Below are 22889 nucleotides of genomic sequence, written 5' to 3'. Positions count from 1 at the left end.
CAGTACTTTTCTTTTTTGAGTTCTTTTTCCCATTCTGCCATGACTCTATCCAGAACTAAGTTAAATAACAGAGGTGATAATCCATCACCTTGTCTAACCCCAGTTTTTATCTCAAATGATTTTGAAAATTTTCCCATGAATTTCACTTTGCATTTTGTATTTGTTAATGTCTGCTCTATGATGTTCCGTGTCTTCTTATCCAGTCCTTGTTCTTCAAGAATTTTAAATAGTGTGGGTCTGTGAATTGAATCATATGCCTTTTTAAAGTCGACAAAGACATATACTGTAGGCTTCCTTCGCATTTGTCTCATCCTTGTAATCAATTTCAAGTTTAAAATTTGTTCTGGACATGATCTGTTTGGTCTGAAACCAGCTTGGAAATCTGAGATTTTGGGTTCTAGCAGTTTTTGTGTTCTTTCAAGAAGACAAGCTGATAATATCTTGTATGTGACGGCAAGTAAGGAGATTCCTCTATAGTTGTTCACATCCGATTTATCCCCTTTTTTATGTAACGGATGTATTAGGGCACATTTCCAATCTTCTGGTATTTCTTCAGTAACCCATATGTTTTGAATAATTTTAACTAGCTCATTTCTTGAGTTAGACCCTAGACTTTTGAGAAATTCGGCTACAATTCCATCTTCTCCTGATGCTTTGTTATTTTTGAGTTTGTTTATGTGTTTGATAATTTCTTCTTCAGTTGGCGGTACAGAGTCTTGCTGTTGCGGGGCTTTAGTGCTGGATATTGGAAGAGCTTCTGTTGATTCTGGACAGTTTAGTAGCGTTTCAAAATATTTGGCTAATTCTTCACCGTTTTCTTCGTCGCTTAGTGCCAGATTCCCATCTGATTTCCGAAAACAGACATTTTGAGGGATATACCCTTTAATTTGGTTTGCAAAAGTTTTGTAGAATCCATGCGTATTATAATTTTTAAAATCTGCTTCTATTGATTCCAGTTGCTGAGTTACATACTTTCTCTTCTCTTGTCTAATAAGTTTATTTGAAAGTTTCCGTGTTTCTAGAAAGTTTTGAAGAGTTTTCTCATTTTTATTTGAACTGTACTTCGCAAAGGCTTCTGTACGAACTTGAATTGCCTTTTCGCATTCCATATTCCACCATGGATGTTTGTGCTTCTTCTTCAGTGGTATTTGCTCCTTCGCTCCTTATTATTATTATTATTATTATCATTATTTTTTTACAATGTGCACCTTAAGTCAGCATGGCATTCAACTGCACGATCATGCAAGGGGGCAGTAACACACATGCAAAGTAATTTCCGATCACAAACTCAAAGCAGAGAAACGTTGCCATGCAGTTATTAATAGCTCCCACAACACTGAGCGATTGTCCCCCCCCCAGATGACGACCGTTGCACTAACTAGATGAAAAATCTTATTTTCAGTGACGACACCACCTTCTGTAGGTTATTGGCAGTTGCAGACAGACTTCAAAGCTTCCCCAGCCCATGAACAGAAACCAAACCTTGTCCACAGATTTATGGCCTCTTGTGTCCTCACGCCCCAGGTTTTTGAGCCCATCCAGACTTAGCATAGAGGGACTGAGCGTCCCACTGCAGAACGGTCGTCCAGGGACAAACACTCATCTCAACTGCCTCATCCGCCCTCGGCATGGCACACAGCGCCTCCTTCCAGAGGGCGCACTAGCAGAGGCTCTGCAATGCCCTTTAGGAAAGCACAGAAATTCCAAACAGGAGTAAACCAAGGGAAAAACGGGAACCGTGGCAAACGACATGGTTCAGACGGAACATTCAAGAGTTCACCTTGACACCTCATAGAGAAATAACAGCAAGTAATGGGAAGGATCATCTTTTGCAGTCAATGTATACACCTCCGGACCTTGTGTAACGTGTTGTAGATGCTGTTCTGGTGGCCACTGAGGGTACATGGTGCAACAATTTGCAAATTGTGACAAATGTTGGAGTAAATGATGGCTGTCGTCTGAGCTTCGAGGTCATACTTGGTTCATTCCAGTGACTGGCAAAGGAGACCAGTCTTGCTCATGAATCTCAGCGAAGCTCACAATCTTCAGCATTTTCCCAAGCACTGATTGTGGTTTACCGGTTGTGAGTTGAATAAAAGGATGGAACCAGAAACTGGAGGCTCTGTGGCGTGCTGGTCTGTGACTTCCTGCACTTGTGCCATATTGTTAAGAACCGTAGGGTCCTATAAGATAGGTCAGGGGTGCACTACACATCAGAGGTTACGACCAAGAGAGCTGACTGTTGTGGAATGTACACAAGAGTTTCTTTTAGATCTGGTTACTATCTACCCAGTCCAGATAATGATAGCTGTAGGAGGCTGAAGTATTAGTGTAACACTCAAAGAAATGTCACCCAACAGATGATGCTATCAAAGCATTAGCAACAAGATCTTGCAGTTTGAAGCAGTCCTAAAGGACAATGGAGCTCATATAATACCAGCTACAGAAAGCTGGATACAACCAAAAATTGAAAGAAGTGAGATTTTTTTTGGCTATGTCTGAGTGTATATTGAAAAAATAGACTAATTGGAAACGTATGTGGCATACCTGTTGCAGTAGCCAAGAAACTCAATTCCATCAAGATGCAAACTGAAGCTGCATGAGAAATAGTCTGGGCCTGACTGATTATAAAGGATGGGCATACACTTATAACCACCAGACTAATCTCCAGATGAAACTGAAAACTTTAGATAAATCCTCATTTTGGTAATATATATGTTCCCAATCATATAGTCTTCACTGGAGGGTACTTAATTGACTGGGATGATTACACAATTGTAAGTGGCGGATGAGTCAAGGAATTCCAGGAAATTAATAGCAATTACTTTCTTGGAAAACTACTTGGAACTATAGGTATAAAGGCTATTAACAAAACACAGCCAAAACAAGTAGAAATTACAAGTTCAGCCCACTGGATAGGCACTAACATCATAATGAGGAACTTGAAATATGTAGCTCTGCAGCAGGAGCATTTAGAGGCACTGTTGTTAAAGCGTAAAAGAATAGTTGATAAAGCACTGAATACATATGTACCTACATTCCATGGTATGCAGTCACTGTAAAGAAACTTACAGAGAAACTGTGAGTATTGCATAATACATAATATGTATGGGAAAAAAAGAGGCATATACATAGAGAGATGCTGAATAAAACACTTTTAGCTGTCAAGAGGGTAATGCCTGAAGCCTTCAGTGACTACTGCAGTACAATCTTAGCAACAGGCCTCACAGAAAATCTGGAAGATTCTGGTTACAAGTAAAGGCAGTCAATGGCATCAAAGTTAGTGTCTAGACACTCACAGATAACAGTGGAATCAAAGTTGAGGGTAGTAAAGCAATAGGAGAAATGTTAAACTCCATTTTTAAATTGCCTTTTACAAAGGATATATAAGAGAACTACCCTAGTTTGATTGCTTCATCACTGCAAAAGTGAGTGATGTACTTATTAATGTCAGTGGCATTATCAAGCACCTGAAATCGCAAAAACTGAACAAAGTTCTGGAGTCTGAGCTGATCAAAATTCTGGAGCCCCAACAGAATATCTATCAGATTCTCTACACAATTTGCAGATGAGTTAACTCCCATTTTGACCATAATATATCACCGACCTCTCGAACAAAAAATGGTGTCCGGAGTTTGAAAGAAAGCATTTGTCACACCTGTCTGCAACAAGAGTAGCACAAGTGATCTACAAAACTTAATTTTGAATTTCATTGACTTCAGTCTGTTATAAAATCTTAGAACATATTCTAAGCTCAAGCATACTGAGATATCTCAAAAACAATGATCTCCATGCCAACCAGCATGGATTTTGAAAACATCGGTCTTGCAAAATCCAACTTGAGCTTTTCTCACATGATATCTCAAAAGCTATGGGTCAAGGCTATCAGGTGGATGCAGTATTTATTGACTTACAAAAAGCACCTGATTCAGTAGCACACCAAAATTTATTAACAAAAATACTATCATATTGGCTAGCAAATGAAATTTGCAACTAGACAGAGGATTTCTTGGTAGTGAGGCTACAGCATGTTATCTTGGATAGAGAGTTATCAACAGATCTGCACCAGGGAAGTGTATGAAAGACTTGCTGTTCATTGTATGGATTACTAAAATAAAGTCCACCCCACCAGTGTTTCTTTGTTACAGTGTTCTTTTGTATGAGAAGGTTAATCTCAGGAACTACTGTTGGGATTTTAATGTGTTCCTCACTAACAGATGGACTGATTAACAAGCAAGGTTATGTATATAATTAATAAGTGTAGTAATGATGAGTGTGTAACATATATATTTTGTTATCCATTCCATGTAATGGGTATCTGGAATCACATCGAGTGCCAATGAGAGAAAAGCAGTAAAGTAAACAGCCAGCACAGCTCCAGAGATCAGAATCCACACATATCTATCTATGCAAGTTTCATTGATGTCAATGTGAAGACTAATGTCAGGAACTACTGCAGGGATCTGGATATGGTTTTCACTAACAGGTAGAACGATTCACGGGGATGGTTTGTGTAATTATTTTACTATCGCTGTGTCAGACAGAAGGCGTCTGGTTGTAGACACAAAGAACCCCTTGAGTGTGAGGTTGCAAAAGGCCAGTGATGTTTACGGCAATCAATGGCCCACATAATGTCTACTCTGCAACCACAATATTGGCTGCTACTAGGCAACAGGGGGCAGGACTGGAGTTGCCCAATGGTGAGCACAGCATGAGGCTATGGTGTGTAGTTGACCTGCTTAGTCGACATGTAATTCACAAGGTGCTTCAGTGCAAGTGGTGTTGATACAAAGCAGAGCAATGGCAATAATAAACAAAGCAAACACTGCATTATATCTACAACAGTTTCCAAAGTTGACATTTCATCACAAAGGAACCCAAGGAATTTCATAGAGAAAGAACTAGCTGATGAAATATTAGCATTTCTGCGAGATGAGTCGGTGGAATGTGTGGTCTCATAAACACTTGACTGTGCGGACAATGTACATGATGTAGCAGGACTTTGAATTTCGCCGTGCTACACTCGTTTCCTCAGATATAAATTATACCGTCGCAGCTGTATGAGCGCTCGACGGCAGAGAAAATATGTAAGAAAAGGAAGGTACTAAAATTGTAACTCTTTTTGTTTTCTATCCATCTTTTGTCTCTTGAGAGCGGAAGCTTAACTTACTTATTAGCTAGTCTTGATCAGATTAAGACGAAAAAACTCATTGATGTGCATACGTATTGTGGAAATTGGTATGAAATTTGGACAATGGAAGTAGTAACGTAAAATAAACTGCATTCAACACCAAGATAGTTTTGATTAGTATAAATTAGTGATTCCTGGACAAGTGCAAGATTTCAGAGCAGCTACTACTTTTCACGCAGAGATGAAATAGGAGATTTTTGAAGACCTGGATGCTGCACGAAAGAAGACATGTTAACATGGTAAAGGATGAACTCTTATCTACACCCTTTCCCCCTATTAATCACATTTTGTTATTCTCTGTACTCCTTCAAATAATTTTTGTAGTGGAGATTGGTTTGACTTTTGCTCAGAAACGCCACAAGGACCACCCCAACAATAGCTTTTCCGAATCACTAAGTCCGATAACTTTTCTGTAATACGAAGTCTGATTTGCATTTCATTCTTTCCCTTTTTCACGGTCATTAACAATTTTAAAACCCCCTTTTTATTCACCATTTCTTCCCACATTTTAAATCCTTTCTTTTCTTCTCTTCTGTTTTTCTTTTTATATTAACCACTACAACTGGCTCCCAAGACAGGACGCAATCTTCGGATGTGTCGTTTTTGAGCAAATTTGAAACTTTAATTTGTATTTTTTCCCAACAGAGAATAACCAAAAATCCTGAAGTTTAAATGGTAACTAAAAGACTAACTTTATTGTACCTGTTGTTGTTGTTGTTGTTGTTGTTGTTGTTGTGGTCTTCAGTCCTGAGACTGGTTTGATGCAGCTCTCCATGCTACTCTATCCTGTGCAAGCTTTTTCATCTCCCAGTACTTACTGCAACCTACATCCTTCTGAATCTGCTTAGTGTATTCATCTCTTGGTCTCCCTCTATGATTTTTACCATCCATGCTGCCCTCCAATGCTAAATTTGTGATCCCTTGATGCCTCAAAACATGTCCTACCAATCGAATTAATCCTTTGCCTTATCATTACCTTTAAAGATAACTGATTGTTTGTCGCGTGTTATTGAAATTGGTTGGGAGAATAGTTTATTGATTGACGCCATAGAAAGAGTACATCACCGTCTCTACATCTATATCCATACTCCGCAAGCCACCTGATGGTGTGTGGTGGAGGGTACCTTGAGTACCTCTATCGGTTCTCCCTTCTATTCCAGTCTCGTATTGTTCGTGGAAAGAAGGATTGTCGGTATGACTCTGTGTGGGCTCTAATCTCCCTGATTTTATCCTCATGGTCTCTTCGCGAGATATACGTAGGAGGGAGCAATATACTGCTTGACTCCTCGGTGAAGGTATGTTCTCGAAACTTCAACAAAAGCCCGTACCGAGCTACTGAGCGTCTCTCCTGCAGAGTCTTCCACTGGAGTTTATCTATCATCTGCGTAACAATTTCGCGATTACTAAATGATCCTGTAACGAAGCGCGCTGCTCTCCGTTGGATCCTCTCTATCTCTTCTATCAACCCTATCTGGTATGGATCCCACACTGCTGAGCAGTATTCAAGCAGTGGGCGAACAAGCGTACTGTAACCTACTTCCTTTGTTTTCGGATTGCATTTCCTTAGGATTCTTCCAATGAATCTCAGTCTGGTTTCTGCTTTACCGACAATCAACTTTATATGATCATTCCATTTTAAACCACTCCTAATGCATACTCCCAGATAATTTATGGAATTAACTGCTTTCAGTTGCTGACCTGCTATATTGTAGCTAAATGATAAGGGATCTTTCTTTCTATGTATTCGCAGCACATTACACTTGTGCTAAATGTGAAAAGCAAAGACCTGTCATTTCCAGAATAGATTACAATCATCTACATATAAACTCTGCAAACCTGTGTTTAGCATGTAGTAGATGGTGCTCTGTATTAGTAGTAGACTTTCTTTATCCAAACCCGTTCACACATAGAACTGGAGATGGCGACCATATGATGGAGGCAATAGAGCTATTGCATGGGTTGCCTTTACTGCCATCTCTCTAACTCTACCCTAAAGGCTTTCCTAATGATAATGTCACCTTTCTTCCAACAATTCCGTTTTTCTTGTCCTAAGCATCCCTCTCACACTTCCCTTTGAACTACAGTAAACTGTTTCAATTCTCTTTAAATTATTTTGTGTTTACTGTTAAGACTAATTGACAGAGACCTCAAATACCAGAGCAGTCCTCTTGAATGGGTTGTATTAGTCTCTTGTCTGTGGTAGTCTGGTAATTTGTTAAGATATAAAGCACGAAGATAATAAGAACCAAAAAGATGATATGAAGCTATCATGAAAGTTTACGCGTGAGAAAATAAACTTCAGGCATTAGAGTGTTATAGAATGTGAGAAATTAGATCTCCTTAAAAAATGAGGACAGTGATTAAAAATGCATATGCACAACCTAAGTAACATAATCTTATACTTGAATATATAATGATCCCATCAGTTGTGCTAATCTAACAGAGAGACCGTAGAGGCAGACTGGCCCTCTTCAGTTTTCTTTGTATTTGTAAGATTTAAAGGTCAGTGCAAATACATAAATTTCTTAGGGCAGTGTGAAGCAGTTCTGGGGAGGGGGGGGGGGGGGGGGAGGAGCGCATACGCAACTCAAAAAAATTTCTTTCCAAGGTAAGATTTCTTAGTGCTGTTTAGTACAAAACAATTGTTAATAATTAATATAGTCATCAGTAGCTCAGACTGTAATATACAAGTCTGGTAACTGCATAGTTGCTGGTTCGAAATTTGCTAGTTGCAATTTTGTTGTTGTTATGTTATCGGTTAAATGTCATATTTACTAACAAATGGAAATCTTAACTAACAAATATTGAATCATAGTTTTTTAATAAAAAGAACATCTTTTTATTTTTAATTACTGCTTGAATGAAGATAAATTAAAGTTTGGTACAAATATGCTAACTGCCTTATTGTTAAATGAAAACAAATATGTACTTCAGTAATATTATTCAGTCTCTAGAAATGAAAAAGAACATTCTTTTATATTCAATGTTTTGCACTGGTGTACCAAATTTTAATTTATTATGAATACTGCCATTTTCGTACTAGTGGTAATTAAAAATAAAAAGATTATTTTTATTAAAAACTATGGTTGAATATTTACGATTTCATATTTCTATTTGTTAATAAAACTTTTGCTATTAACAAGTATCAAAAGAGCAAATATACAATTATACTATGCACTCAACTACTGACTGCCATGTTAATAGTTCACAGATGTGTTTTACTTAATGCACTCGAAAGTTTTACAATGTTCAAGTTTGGTTTTGAAAATTGTATCAGACTGCTTTACGAAACTGATGTCTGTGCACTGAGTTTCAAATCCTATAAGTATGTAGAAAATGGAAGACACTCAGTGTGTAAGGTCCCTTTGTAAGAATAAAAGATGGGAATTACTATTTTTTTCAGATTGCTTGAGGTACAAGTGGTTTTAAAATATTTTAAAAATGTAATGTTTTGTACAAACGAAAAGTAGACAGTTTAAGTGATGGCTACTTATAAAGCTTCTAGAATGAAAATTGTTTTACAAAGTGTTACATATAGTAGAATGTCCAGTTGAAAGTGGTATCATTGATCAAGGGGCAGTTGTAGTAACAATGACAAACAAAGTACATAGGACAACTAAAACATGTAGACAGATTTAAATGTTCAGTAAGATAGATAAAGTTGTAGTAGTGTCATATCTCATGAAGGACTTTAAACTTTTGGTACAGGACAGGAGCATGTAGAAGAACTATACCAGCATAGTTGACAACACAGTGGATGGGTTTGTAACCAGTAGAACGGTTTATGATAGGAGGAATCCTCCATACTATACAATCATTGTAAAGAAACACAGACTACACGTTTGGCTATCAAGAGAGCCATGTATGAATCCTGCAGTGGCTACCACACCAGAATGCTGTTGAAAGATCTCTTGCAAAACGCAAAGAAATTCTGTGTATATATAAAGGCTATTAGTATCACCAAAGCTAGTGTCCAGTCACACACAGACGAGACAGGAGTCTTGCCCCAATTTGATCCTCGTACCACTAAGAAGATTAGTGAAATAGATATTAGTGTCAGAGGTGTTGAGAAGCTGCTGAAAGTCCTCACTGCAATGCAAAAATCTTCGCTGCAATGAATTGTGGAGGCCATACATATCATTTTACAATATTGTTTGTTGTAGTAGTATAAAGTAACTGAGACTAACCAAGCATTAGTTCTCATGATTCTGAAGTTTGTTGCATTACACTTGCTCAGACTTGATGACTTACATTTTAAACTTTCTTTTATCAGCATAGTTTAATTTTTAACATTTGCTAGTGTTCAAACAAAGTATACTGTATCATGCCCTGCACTGGCTGCTGAAAATATATGTGGATGTGGACAAAGATTCCTTTGCAGTTTACCCATGGAGTGCTACTGTAACCTCAACCAGTGGAGGAAGATGTATGTTTACTAAAACAACACGATTATTACACAAAATTTGAAACTTCAGTTGTTTGTTGAGTGTAATCTTCCCGAAAGCAGATATCAGTTAAATCATTTTCTAAGAACCAGTGCTATAAAGTTTCATTCATTCTGTAATTTCCTTTGCTTATTCTTAAGAGTTTAAACGTTTGTATGTCTCATGAACAACTGCTATTCAATATGTGACATACTATTAAAAAGTGAATATAATGTTAAGAAATTTGGCTTTCCAGGTTCCTGTGCCTATCACTGAAAAGCGCTCATACTTCATGGCTATGAAATGGTTAATTGAAGCAGCTAAAGACAAAGAACGCACAGTTCATTTTCCAGAAAAGCTTGCGTGGGAATTAGTGGATGCTGCAAATAATCAGGTACTGTCTCTTGACAATGATCTAATTTGCGTAAATTTTCAAACTTAAAATCTAACCTCAACAGTGAGAATTCATGCTTTTATTACTTAACTTTGGGCCAGTGATAATATACACCACTTAACAAAAACATGGTCGAATGGCGATGCTGGGGCTGTTTCCATGTCAACCTTAGGCATTGGCTCTGGTGTTGGTGCTGCCAGTGCTAATAATACTGTTATCAGCAGTTGCTCAGGAACAGGTGACAGCATTCCTGACCATGGCATCAGAAGCAATAGAGAAACTGTTGGTTCGGCCACCAAGGATGGATGGTCACACCCGTGCGGGAGTAGAGAAGCAGCAGTGATGTGATCATGGTGCCTCGAGCAGAGGCCGTCCTCCATTTAGATGTCGCAGAGACGCTGCCCCCGGCATGTGGCGATAACAGCTGGAATCCATTTAGGGCAACGTCCGAAACCATGCATCCAGACAGCTACATCTGGCTGAAAAGCCACAGTGGGTGCATGGGTTGATGCCCAGCTGGAGGATGCAGGAGGTGCAGCTGCTTCCTCGGCTAGCACCCATAGAATAGCTCCACTGGGCTCTTATAATGAGTCAGCATGAAACTGTATGAGGAGAGAAACCGTTCTAAGGCAACGTGGGATGAAGAATTGGCAACATACTTTTTCATCTGAGTTTTGAATGTTCGCACTAGGCATTTCACCTCATCATTAGAGTTTGGATGGAATGTCGGGGCAAGGAAGTGACAGATACCATGAGCATTGCAAAATGCTGCAGACCCTTGTGATGAAAATTGTGGACCATTATCAGATACTAAACATCTTGGCTAAGCATTTGAGTGAAAAAATTTTGGCCAAGGCTCTGATGGTGACAGTTGTGGATGTGGAAGCACAACGAACAACATACAGAAAATGAGAATATGTGACAACAACCAGCAGCCAATAAGCATTGAGAAAAGGGCCAGTGAAATCCACATGTAAACGATCACATGCATGGACAGTGTCAGCCAAGGAGACAGTGACGTCCAGGGAAGTGCTTGGTATGTCTCACGCTGTGAACAAGACGCAACTAGGCAGGTAATGTCACCATTAAAACTGGGCCAAAATACATGTCTAAGGGCCAGCACTTTTGTGCGTCATACACACCAATGACCTGCATGTAATAAATGGAGAACCTCTGAACAAAGCAGTGAGGGGATCACTACCCAAGGGGCTGTGTGATCTGTGTCTAAAACCTGAACACTGTCCACAACAGAGAATCGATTTCGAAAGATGTAATACTTGCAGAGGGGGTGGATACACGAGAAGGTGGTGAATCCAGCAAACTATGATCTTCTACAAACAGGATCCAAAGCTACAGCCTTCATGATCTGCATGTTAGTTACAGGAAAGCCATCAACTGTCTGCCATGTGGCAACATCAATGTGGAAACAAAACAATTCTTCGTACTCAAATCATAGGTTCGAACCGGCCAGCAGGCAGGACAAAACATCGGCATTTGCTTGTTGATTCCTAGGGTGGAAATGAATCTTGTAGTTGTAATGCGAAAGGAAAATAGACGAACATTGAATGTTATGTGCTGCTTTATCTAGTAATTACGCAGAATGACAGAATAAGGAAACCAATGGCTTATGATCAGTGACCAAGTGGAATTTGGTACCTTGGAGAAAAACATGGAATTTCTTCACAGCATATACAATGGCCAAAACTTCCTTTTCTGTCTGAGAATATCTAATTTCAGCCTGGTTGTTATGTCACTAAACAGGGCGCAGACTGCAACATGGTGTAAGGGTGGAAAATGTGATTTCACAAGCCGGTCATCAGGGGCGAAACTGAGTCCCTTTCTACAGCAACGCATATAACAGCTGTGCAATTGTTGCTGCCCCAGGCAAGAATTTATGGTAGTAGGCGACTTTGCCCAGAAAAAACCTGAAGCCCTTTGACTGATGTTGGGAGTGGAAGCAATACAACAGCAGAAACATGTTGATACAGGGATTTGAGACCCTCATGAGAAACTTCAAATACAAGATAAATGATAGAAAGTTGAAAAAATTGACTTTTCCTAAATTACACTTCAACCTCACCACTTGGAGGACAGAAATAAAGAATAAGGAGATTTTGTAAGTGTATTTTGTAAGTGTCCTCAGTGGAGCTACCAGAAACTAAAGTATCATCCAAATAGTTTGTACAACCCTGCACAGACACTGCAAGTTGTTCCAAAAAATGTTGAAAAATAGTGGGAGCGCTGATGATTACAAAAGGCAACTGCAAGTATTGGTACAGTCTACAAGGGGTATTGACAACTAACGTATGTTGTGACTGTATCTAAAGGGAGTTGTAAATAGGCATCTGAATTGTCAGTTTTTGAGAAATATTAACCACCTTATGACTTTGCAAAGAATTTGTTCAGGCGCAGTATCAGATATGTATCCACTACAGATTGTGCATGCACAGAAACTTTAAAATTGCCGCAGACGCATAAGCAGCCCGATGGTTTCTTTACTGTAAATAAGGAGGATAGACCATTCACTTGATGCAACTGGCCGAAGAATGCCAGATTACACGTGGTGATATAATTCACCTTTAACTTATTTCCTGTGTGCCACTGGAACCAGATACACCCAGAAAAAATGAGGCCGAGCAGAAGGTTTCATGGTAACAATGCATCTAACTGTGTATATGGGACTTGTTAGGACACTAGATTCACTTCATCTGAAATGTTAAAACCAAACAACTCAAAAGCATCTAATCCAAAAACATTCTCTGTACTCTGTTTATTGTAACCTACTAAGTTTCGTGACACAAAGAGAAGTGGAGGGCAGCTCAAGTTCTTGTAAGTTTGTGAGTTTAACGAGGTTACCACAGCTGCTGTATCCATTTGCATCTGCAGAACTTTACAAAAAACCATAACATCAATGAAAAGCTTGTTTGGCATAACAGAAATTGCTGATACAATATTTATGTACATATCTGGATTGGGATTGTCATGCTGAATATGACATTACAAACAGAAGCAATGTGTGCTGAATTTTTGCATTACGAACAGAAGCAATGTGACCATTTTTGTTGCAGTTATGACAGGTGCCCAGCATTTTGGGCAGTCCCAGTGCTCATGATTAATGAAACAATAAGGGGAGGATGGGAGCGTGGTATGCATATGTTGCTGTTTACTGGTCTGTTTACTTTGTTAGTGCAGCTGCTGCTGGGAGCAAGGCTGGCAGCCTTGACGCAGTGATCATGTCTTCCCCCTGTGAACTATCTGAAGCATGTTGAGGAAAGGATTGGATTGGTAATACCTCACACCATGACTCAATTTGGTTACCTGCAGCGTGCGACACCTCAAACGATTGTGCAATAGCTAAAACCTCGGAGAGGCATGGATTTTCACACTTGAGGGCTCTCTCTTACACCTCACAATCCAAAGCTAAATGAATGATAGCATTTCTCACCATACGGCTCTTTATGCACATCAGACAGAAAATGACAACGACGGCTTAACCCACAGAGTTCAGACCCGTGCTCGATAGAATTGATGTGGTTGCTTCCTACAGTAGTAAAACTCAACCCAGGATGTGATAACATGGGTGCATTTACAGTAGTATTTTGAAGTGAAGTTCTTACATTTGGTCAAATGTCAAAGAAGAGGATCCTGTGAAGCTGCAAGTTGACATAGGACTTGATACATTCTTGGTGATACCCATGACAGGAACAAGGCAGGACATTAAATAGCATCAGTAATCCTAATAAGTTGAAAGTGTTGTCGCAGACATTTCTCGTATGTGTCCCAGTCTTCAAACAGGCTCATCATTTGTAGAAAAGGGAGGCAGATAAATCATGGGAGTCACAGAGGCAACACAGCCTGAGGAGAGTGCTGATTAGACAAAACAGAAACCAATGATTAAAGGACCAAATGCAGGACCAACCAGAGTAGGAATTTGAGTGGAGAACAGGACCACACCAAATTACAGATTCCCTGTCATCCTGCACCATTGGTCCGATTCTATCAGCAGTTGAACTAGGGAACTACCATTCCATGTGTATGCTGCCATTAACACCAAAACAGAAATGGTTATATTTGGAGTGCTGCCGTGACCAGATGACCAGGAAGCCTGGACTGCTGATGAATGATGTTGCATTGTCTTCCGCAATGAATCATGGTTCGGCATTACCCCTGATGACCATCGTAGGTGGGTATGTTGGTAACATGGAGGAGAGGTCTGTCAGTCTTCCCATATTTTTGAGATAAAGAGTGGTATTTCTCTTGGCGTCACTGTGCGGAGAGCCCTCAATGTTTTCATATCACAGCTGGTAGTGATAGAGAGAACTCTGATGGCACAGTGGTATGTCACAGACATCCTGCATCATCAGGTGTTACTCCTCATGTGACAGTATCATGGCGTCAGCAGGTCAGTGCTTATCCACGTATGGCATTTGTGTCTGTAAACTGTCTGTATGTTGTTGAGGCACTTCCGTGGCCAGATCAGTCCTCGATACAACATGTTTGGAACCAGCTTAGACGTCAATTTCATGAAAGTCCCAGCACCTGGGATATCAAGGGTCAGTTACAAAAGTTGTGGGCTGGCTTGCCTCAGGAGGAGGATACAACAGCTTTGTGACACCCTCCCCAAATGAATCAATGCATGCATCCAACAAAGAGGGAGAGCAACCTAACACTGATAAGTGGACTCATAGTGCCAAGTTCTTTGTAAATTTGACTTGATTTTTTAATGACTGAAATACCATCACATACTCTCTCAACCTTTGAATTTTCCTTTTGTTTCGTTATCCCCTTCTGGGCACTTCACTTTTCTTGTGAGGCAGTGTGTATATTTGAGGCTGTATTAATGAAGAGAAAGAGTAAAATACAGCTGACAGCAGCATCAGAATGAATGCATCACGTGGTTTCCATATTTAATCAGGAGAAGGGAAAAAGGAAAAGAGGAAATTGTACATTGTGTAGAAAGAGAAAATTCACTCTGAACCTGAGTATAAATAAGATGTTTCAGTTGGTGGGAACAAAGCAGTATGCTGTGGTCTGTCTCCTGATAATTTAATGAAGCAATGCTGGAGAGAAGGAAGTCGGCAACATTGTTGACAAGGAGAAAAGAGTAGGGATGAATAGCCAGGGATGAATAGATGGAGTATGAAATTGAGGCACCCAACAGCTTGGTTTTCAGCGATGTTACTAAGACACTAGAGAGGTTTGTGAATCAACAGGAAGCCTAAAATTATTCCAGTGTTAGTGTACGGGGCGTTATACGAACAACACAAAGGCATGCCTATAGCTTTCATTAAATGTGTATCAGCTAATTTCCGTGGCAGCTGCCTCATGACTCTGTATGTCTTCCATTAGGTGAGTATAAACTAAGAAGCATGTGATTAAATTAAGCTTCCCATTATTTTCACGAGATTGCAAGCTGAATACTGCCTCTCTGAGTTTATAGGTATTTTTGCACAGATAAAAGTCTCATGGATTTAGAGCCGGGGAACGAGGAGGCTAATCAATTATCCTACCATTAAAAAATCTCATAACACTGCCTTAGATGCATTGATGGCATGTGTTCTTGCATTGTCCTGCATGAAATAACCATAGGTCTTTTCACTACCTGTTAGTTTTCTGGAAAACACAGAGAGATAAGATTGCAGTATACCATTCACATACCCATCAGAAGTTATGATTTGGTTGAGAAAGAGTTGTCCAGTAATTCACATTGGAGTAATTACATACTATACTCCAGTTTTCACATTATGCAGCTGCTCTTGATATAACAGGTGTGTTCTAAATCTCCAACATTGCTTGTTGTGCAACATCACATGCCTTGATAAATGCAGCCATGCTTCAACAGAAAACTCCGTCGTTCACAGGCTGAAATAGCCAGTTGCAGTACTGATACCAATCAGAGACCACTTTGCCACTTAATGTACTGCCATTAGTTACTGAGATTTAAGTTTGTGCACAGCTCTGTGAGCTGATGCTATGGACACCATGTGAAGTGCTAAGTATTGCTATGATTTTCTTGAATTTCTTTCTGAGACCGCTTCTAACTTGTGAATTTTATTCTTGCTTGAAATGCTTGGTTTTCTAGACCTTTCTTGTCCAACATGGATCCAGTCACTTGAAATTTCTTTACTAATCTATGTGTCATTGAATCATTTTGAATGTGGACATCAGAAAATTTCTATGTGAAGGCAAGTTGACATCTGAAACTCTGTTGTTGCATAGTTCAACACAAGAACACTCATTGATCCATTGTATACGCTATAGTGAGTAGTAAATGAGGCACAAGTCACACATCACTTGAACCACTGTCAGAGTAACAGGCCAGAGCGCCACATGGCAGTCAGAGCCCTACTGGTTTCCACAACCCTGGAGGCAGCACTGGCATCATATGTGAACCAACCTTTGCAGCTTATGGCATGGTCATCCAAGTGAGACAGGGTGTTTTAACTTTTATCACTGTCTACCATCATTTTCCCTTCACCTTATAGGCCTACCACAATATCTGCAGAAGTAGAAGAAGACTGAAATTTATTGTTGATGACACACTTGGTATTCAGGCTGGCTACACAGGTGTACATCTCAGGCATTAAGAAACTCTATCCATGAAATTTAACATGATTGAATTGTGCAGCTCATGAAACTCAGTCGGGGTGAAAATTATGAGAAATTAGCGATGCCAAAATTTAGTGTCACAGGAGGCGCTGTTGTTGCATTTGAACTCATTGGCTGGCAGTATCTCACCCTGTATGAAAGAATAGTGGAAATAATAGATGAAGCTTGTTGTTTGTTGTGGTCTTCAGTCGTGAGACTGGTTTGATGCAGCTCTTCATGCTACTCTATCCTGTGCAAGCTTCTTCATCTCCCAGTACCTACTGCAGCCTACATCCTTCTGAATCTGTTTAGTGTATTCATCTCTTGGTCTCCCTCTACGATTTTTACCCTCCATGCTGCCCTCCAATACTGAATTGGTGATCCCTTGATGCCTCAGAACATGTCCTACCAACCGATCCCTTCTTCTAGTTAAGTTGTGCCACAAACTTTTCTTCTCCCCAATCCTATTCAACACCTCCTCATTAGTTATGTGATCTACCCATCTAATCTTCAGCATTCTTCTGTAGCACCACATTTCGAAAGCTTCTATTCTCTTCTTGTCCAAGCTAGTTATCATCCATGTTTCACTTCCATACATGGCTACACTCCATACATATACTTTCAGAAACGACTTTCTGACACTTAAATCTATACTCGATGTTAACAAATTTCTCTTCTTCAGAAACGCTTTCCTTCCCATTGCCAGTCTATATATTATATCCTCTCTACTTTGACCATCATCAGTTATTTTGCTCCCCAAATAGCAAAACTCCTTTACTACTTTAAGTGTCTCATTTCCTAATCTAATTCCCTCAGCATCACCCGACTTAATTCGACTACATTCCATTATCCTCGCTTTGCCTTTGTTGATGTTCATCTTATACTCTCCTTTCATGACACTGTCCATTCCGTTCAACTGCTCTTGCAAGTTCTTTGCTGTCTCTGATAGAATGACAATGTCATCAGCGAACCTCAAGTTTTTATTTCTTCTCCATGGATTTTAATACCTACTCCGAATTTTTCTTCTGTTTCCTTTACTGCTTGCTCAATATATAGATTGAATAACATCGGGGATAGGCTACAACCCTGTCTCACTCCCTTCCCAACCACTGCTTCCCTTTCGTGCCCCTCGACTCTTATAACTGCCATCTGGTTTCTGTACAAATTGTAAATAGCCTTTCGCTCCCTGTATTTTACCCCTACCACCTTCAGAATTTGAAAGAGAGTACTCCAGTCAACATTGTCAAGAGCTTTCTCCAAGTCTACAAATGCTAGAAACGTAGGTTTGCCTTTCCTTAATCTAGCTTCTAAGATAAGCCATAGGGTCAGTATTGCCTCACATGTTCCAATATTTTTACGGAATCCAAACTGATCTTCCCCGAGGTCGACTTCTACCAGTTTTTCCATTCGTCTGTAGAGAATATGGGTTAGTATTTTGCATTCGTGACTTATTAAACTGATTGTTCGGTAATTTTCACATCTGTCAACACCTGCTTTCTTTGGGATTGGGATTATTATATTCTTCTTGAAATTTGAGGGTATTTCACCTGTCTCATACATCTTGCTCACCAGATGGTAGAGTTTTGTCAGGACTGGCTCTCCCAAGGCCGTCAGTAGTTCTAATGGAATATTGTCTACTCCCGGGGCCTTGTTTCGAGTCAGGTCTTTCAGTGCTCTGTCAAACTCTTCACGCAGTATCGTATCTCCCATTTCGTCTTCATCTACATCCTCTTCCATTTCCATAATATTGTCCTCAAGTACATTGCCCTTGTATAGGCCCTCTATATACTCCCTCCACCTTTCTGCTTTTCCTTCTTTGCTTAGAACTGGGTTTCCATCTGAGCTCTTGATATTCATACAAGTGGTTCTCTTTTCTCCAAAGGTCTCTTTAATTTTCCTGTAGGCAGTATCTATCTCACCCCTAGTGAGATAACCCTCTACATCCTTACATTTGCCCTCTAGCCATCTCTGCTTAGCCATTTTGCACTTCCTGTCGATCTCATTTTTGAGACATTTGTATTCCTTTTTGCCTGCTTCATTTACTGCATTTTTATATTTTCTCCTTTCATCAATTAAATTCAATATTTCTTCTGTCACCCAAGGATTTCTACTAGCCCTCATCTTTCTACCCATAGGTCCTCTGCTGCCTTCACTACTTCATCTCTCAGAGCTACCCATTCTTCTTCTAGTGTATTTCTTTCCCCCATTCCTGTCAATTGTCCCCTTATGCTCTCCCTGAAACTCTGTACAACCTCTGGTTCTTTCAGTTTATCCAGGTCCCATCTCCTTAAATTCCCACCTTTTTGCAGTTTCTTCAGTTTTAATCTACAGTTCATAACCAATAGATTGTGATCAGAGTCCACATCTGCCCCTGGAAATGTCTTACAATTTAAAACCTGGTTCCTAAATCTCTGTCTTACCATTATATAATCTATCTGAAACCTGTCAGTGTCTCCAGGCTTCTTCCATGTATACAGCCGTCTTTTATGATTCTTGAACCAAGTGTTAGCTATGATTAAGTTGTGCTCTGTGCAAAATTCTATCAGGCGGCTTCCTCTTCCATTTCTTAGCCCCAATCCATATTCACCTACTCGTTTCCTTCTCTCCCTTTTCCTACTACCGAATTCCAGTCACCCATGACTATTAAATTTTCGTCTCCCTTCACTATCTGAATAATTTCTTTTATTTCATCATACGTTTCCTCAATTTCTTCATCATCTGCAGAGCTAGTTGGCATATAAACTTGTACTACTGTAGTAGGCGTGGGCTTCGTGTCCATCTTGGCCACAGTAATGCGTTCACTATGCTGTTTGTAGTAGCTCACCCACACTCCTATTTTTTTTATTCATTACTGAACCGACTCCTGCATTACCCCTATTTGATTTTGTATTTATAACCCTGTATTCACCTGACCAGAAGTCTTGTTCCTCCAGCCACCGAACTTCACTAATTCCCACTATATCTAACTTTGACCTATCCATTTCCCTTTTTAAATTTTCTAACCGACCTGCCCGATTAAGGGATCTGACATTCCGTGCTCCGATCCGTAGAACGCCAGTTTCCTTTCTCCTGATAATGACGTCCTCTTGAGTAGTCCCCACCCGGAGATCCGAATGGGGGACTATTTTACCCAAGAGGATGCCATCATCATTTAATCATACAGTAAAGCTGCATGCCCTCGGGAAAAATTACAGCCGTAGTTTCCCCTTGCTTTCAGCCATTCGCAGCACCAGCACAGCAAGGTTGTTTTGGTTAGTGTTACAAGGCCAGATCAGTCAATCATCCAGACTGTTGCCCCTGCAACTACTGAAAAGGCTGCTGCCCCTCTTCAGGACCCACATGTTTGTCTGGCCTCTCAACAGATACCCCTCCATTGTGGTTGCACCTACGGTTCGGCTATCTGTATCGCTGAGGCACGCTAGCCTCCCCACCAACGGCAAGGTCCTTGGTTCTTGGGAGGGGGGGGGGGGGATGAAGCTTTGAAAAATTGAACATACCCAACTACATCTACCACCCCTTCTGTCATATGATATATAGGAACCGTAAACTGTAAAGTTCTAGGACTCTGATACGTGAAGTCAAGTTCCTTCATGAATATAATACATTTTTTCTCAAACATTGTTATTGTAATCAATTAACAAACCATAACTTCTTCTTTAATACTATGTAACAATATTATGAAAGGATAGTTGCTACTCACCATATAGTGGAGATGCTGAGTCCCATCAAATAGACCCCCCCCCCCCCCCACACACACACACACACACACACACACACACACACACACACACACACACACGCAAATGCAACTCACGCACACATGACTGCAGCCTCTGGCAGCTGAACAGCTGAAGCCACACTGCGAGCCGCAGCAGTAGTGCATGATGGGAGAGGCAACTGGATGTGGGTAAGGAGGAAGATGGGGTAGGGATAGCAGAGTAGGGATGGGGGACGGTGAAGTGCTGCTGGGGAGCATGCAAGGATGAGATGAAGAGAGGTTAGGGCAGTTAGGTGCAGCCAGGAGGTTAGATGGAGAGCAGGGGGGAGGGGAGATGGAGGTCAGAGAGGAGGGGGGAGGGGTAGTGGAAAAGGAGAGATGTAAAAAGACTGGGTGCATTGGTGGAATAGAGGGATGTGTACTGCTGGAATGGGAACAGGGAAGGGGCTGGATGGATAAGGACAGTGACTAATGAAGGTTGAGGCCAGGAGGGTTACAGGAACGTACGATATATTGCAGGGAGACAGCGTGCTCAGCAACAGGGTGGTCCAATTGTTTCTTGGCCACAGTTTGTCGTTGGCCATTCGTGCGGACAGACAGCTTGTTGGTTGTCATGCCCACACAGAATGCAGGACAGTGGTTGCATCTCAGATTGTAGATTACATGACTTGTTTCATGGGCAGCCCTGCCTTTGATGGGATAGGTGATGTTTGTGACCAGATTGGAGTAGGTGGCGATTGGAGGATGTATGGGACAGGTCTTTCATCTAGGTCTACTACAGGGTTATGAGCCATTAGGTAAGGGATTGGGAGTAGGAGTTGTGTAAGGATGGACAATTATATTGCATAGGTTCAATGGATGGCGGAATACCACTGTGGGAAGGGCAGGAAGGATAATAGGCAGGACATTTCTCATTTCAGGGCACAACAAGAAGTAATCGAAACCCTGGAGGAGAATGTAATTCAGTTGCTCCAGTCCTGGATGGTACTGAGTTACAGGGGGAATGCTCCTCTGTGGCCGGATGGCGGGACTTTGGGAGGTGGTGGGAGACTGGAAAGATAAGGCATGGGAGATTTGTTTTTGTACAAGGTTGGGAGGATAACTACAGTCAGTGACAGGGGGAATGCTCCTCTGTGGCCAGATGGCGGGACTTTGGGAGGTGGTGGGAGACTGGAAAGATAAGGCATGGGAGATTTGTTTTTGTACAAGGTTGAGAGGATAACTACAGTCAGTGAAGCCCTCAGTGAGACCTTCGGTATATTTTGAGAGGGTCTGCTCATCACTGCAGATGCAACAACCACGGGTGTCTAGGCTTATGGAAGGGACTTGTTGGTATGGAACGGGTGGCAGCTGTTGAAGTGGAGGTATTGCTGGTGATTAGTATGTTTGATATGGATGGAGGTACTGATGTAGCCATCTTTTTGGCAGAGGTCAACATCTAGGAGGTGGCTTGTTGGTTTGAGTAGGACCAAGTGAAGCAAATGGGGAAGAAGTTGTTGAGGTTCTGGAGGAATGTGGATAGAGTGTCATCACCTTTGATCCAGGCAGCAAAGATGTCATCAGTGAATCTGAACCAGGTGAGCGGTTTATGATTTTGGGTTTTTAGGACGGATTCCTCTAGATGGCCCATGAATTTGTGAGCATAGGATGGTGTCATGCGGGTGCCAATGGCCATACCATGTATTTGTTTATAGGTGATGCCTTCAAAGGAAAAGTAATTGTGAGTGAGTTAAGGGGTTGCGACCAGGGGTTGTGTATGGATAAACAAGTATATTGTACAGATTCGGAGGACGTACTGTACTTAAAGCTAGGCTGATAGAACTGGAAGTTGTACTGATAAGTATTGTAGTTAAGGGAAAAATGGATAACATAGAGCATCAATCTAGATTTGTCATTTATCGAGTAGATACTTAACAAGAAGGATATTTGGGGTAGATGGGTTACTAATTGTGATACAAAATCTCACTGAGAATAGCAAAAATGGTTAAAAGAATAGAAGATATTCTTCAGAAATTAGAAAAGTTTATTGTCACTAATGGATAAGGGCCTTTTCCGAACTTTTTTGTATTACATTTTAGCATTACGAGTGCATTTTTTTCCTATCTGGTCACCGATGTCATTTCTCCGTGTTCCATTACCCAGTTCATATGTCTTACTCCCATGTAATATTCCCAGCATGCTATTAGAATTTCAGGCAAACAGTAGATTTTACTTTTTAATATGATATTCAGTTTCCTAAATGAGCTGAAAACAATTTTTACACTATTGTTTATATGTTTCAGTGTCCATCTACTTTTTTCCTTTAGTTATTTTGAGTACACAAATTCATCAACTGCTTGAATAACTTAATTACTAATATTTACTATCTTCTGTGATCTTGTTGTAGTTAACTTTCAGGCCTAGTCTCATAATTGATCATCCAAGCTCTTTCCATTCCTTGTTCAAATGCAGTTGTGCAATGAAACAATATCCTCCTCAAATCAAAGATAGTTTGGGTATACTTGTTTCTACATATTATTTCTGCATTCCAACTTACTGGTAAAAAATAGAAAACCGTTTTTGTAACCTAGATTC

At 40.4% G+C, this 22889-nt stretch overlaps 1 protein-coding gene across 2 annotated transcripts in view; it reads left to right on the top strand.

Annotated features, from left to right (window-relative positions):
* LOC124777542 (28S ribosomal protein S7, mitochondrial) overlaps positions 1–22889 on the top strand; it is an 84437-nt gene that overhangs the window by 50155 nt on the left and 11393 nt on the right. Inside the window, exon 5 of one of the 2 annotated variants that reach the window (XM_047252998.1) lies at positions 9872–10009. The exons of the other annotated variant lie outside the window; for it this stretch is intronic. Coding sequence (XP_047108954.1) covers positions 9872–10009 — 138 coding nt within the window. The remainder of the gene's footprint in view (positions 1–9871; positions 10010–22889) is intronic. 2 annotated transcript variants of the gene reach the window in all.

The sequence above is a fragment of the Schistocerca piceifrons genome, chromosome 2 (genome assembly GCF_021461385.2).
Source record: "Schistocerca piceifrons isolate TAMUIC-IGC-003096 chromosome 2, iqSchPice1.1, whole genome shotgun sequence".
NCBI classification, from domain to species: domain Eukaryota; kingdom Metazoa; phylum Arthropoda; class Insecta; order Orthoptera; family Acrididae; genus Schistocerca; species Schistocerca piceifrons.
This window is presented reverse-complemented; position numbering and strand designations above follow the sequence as displayed.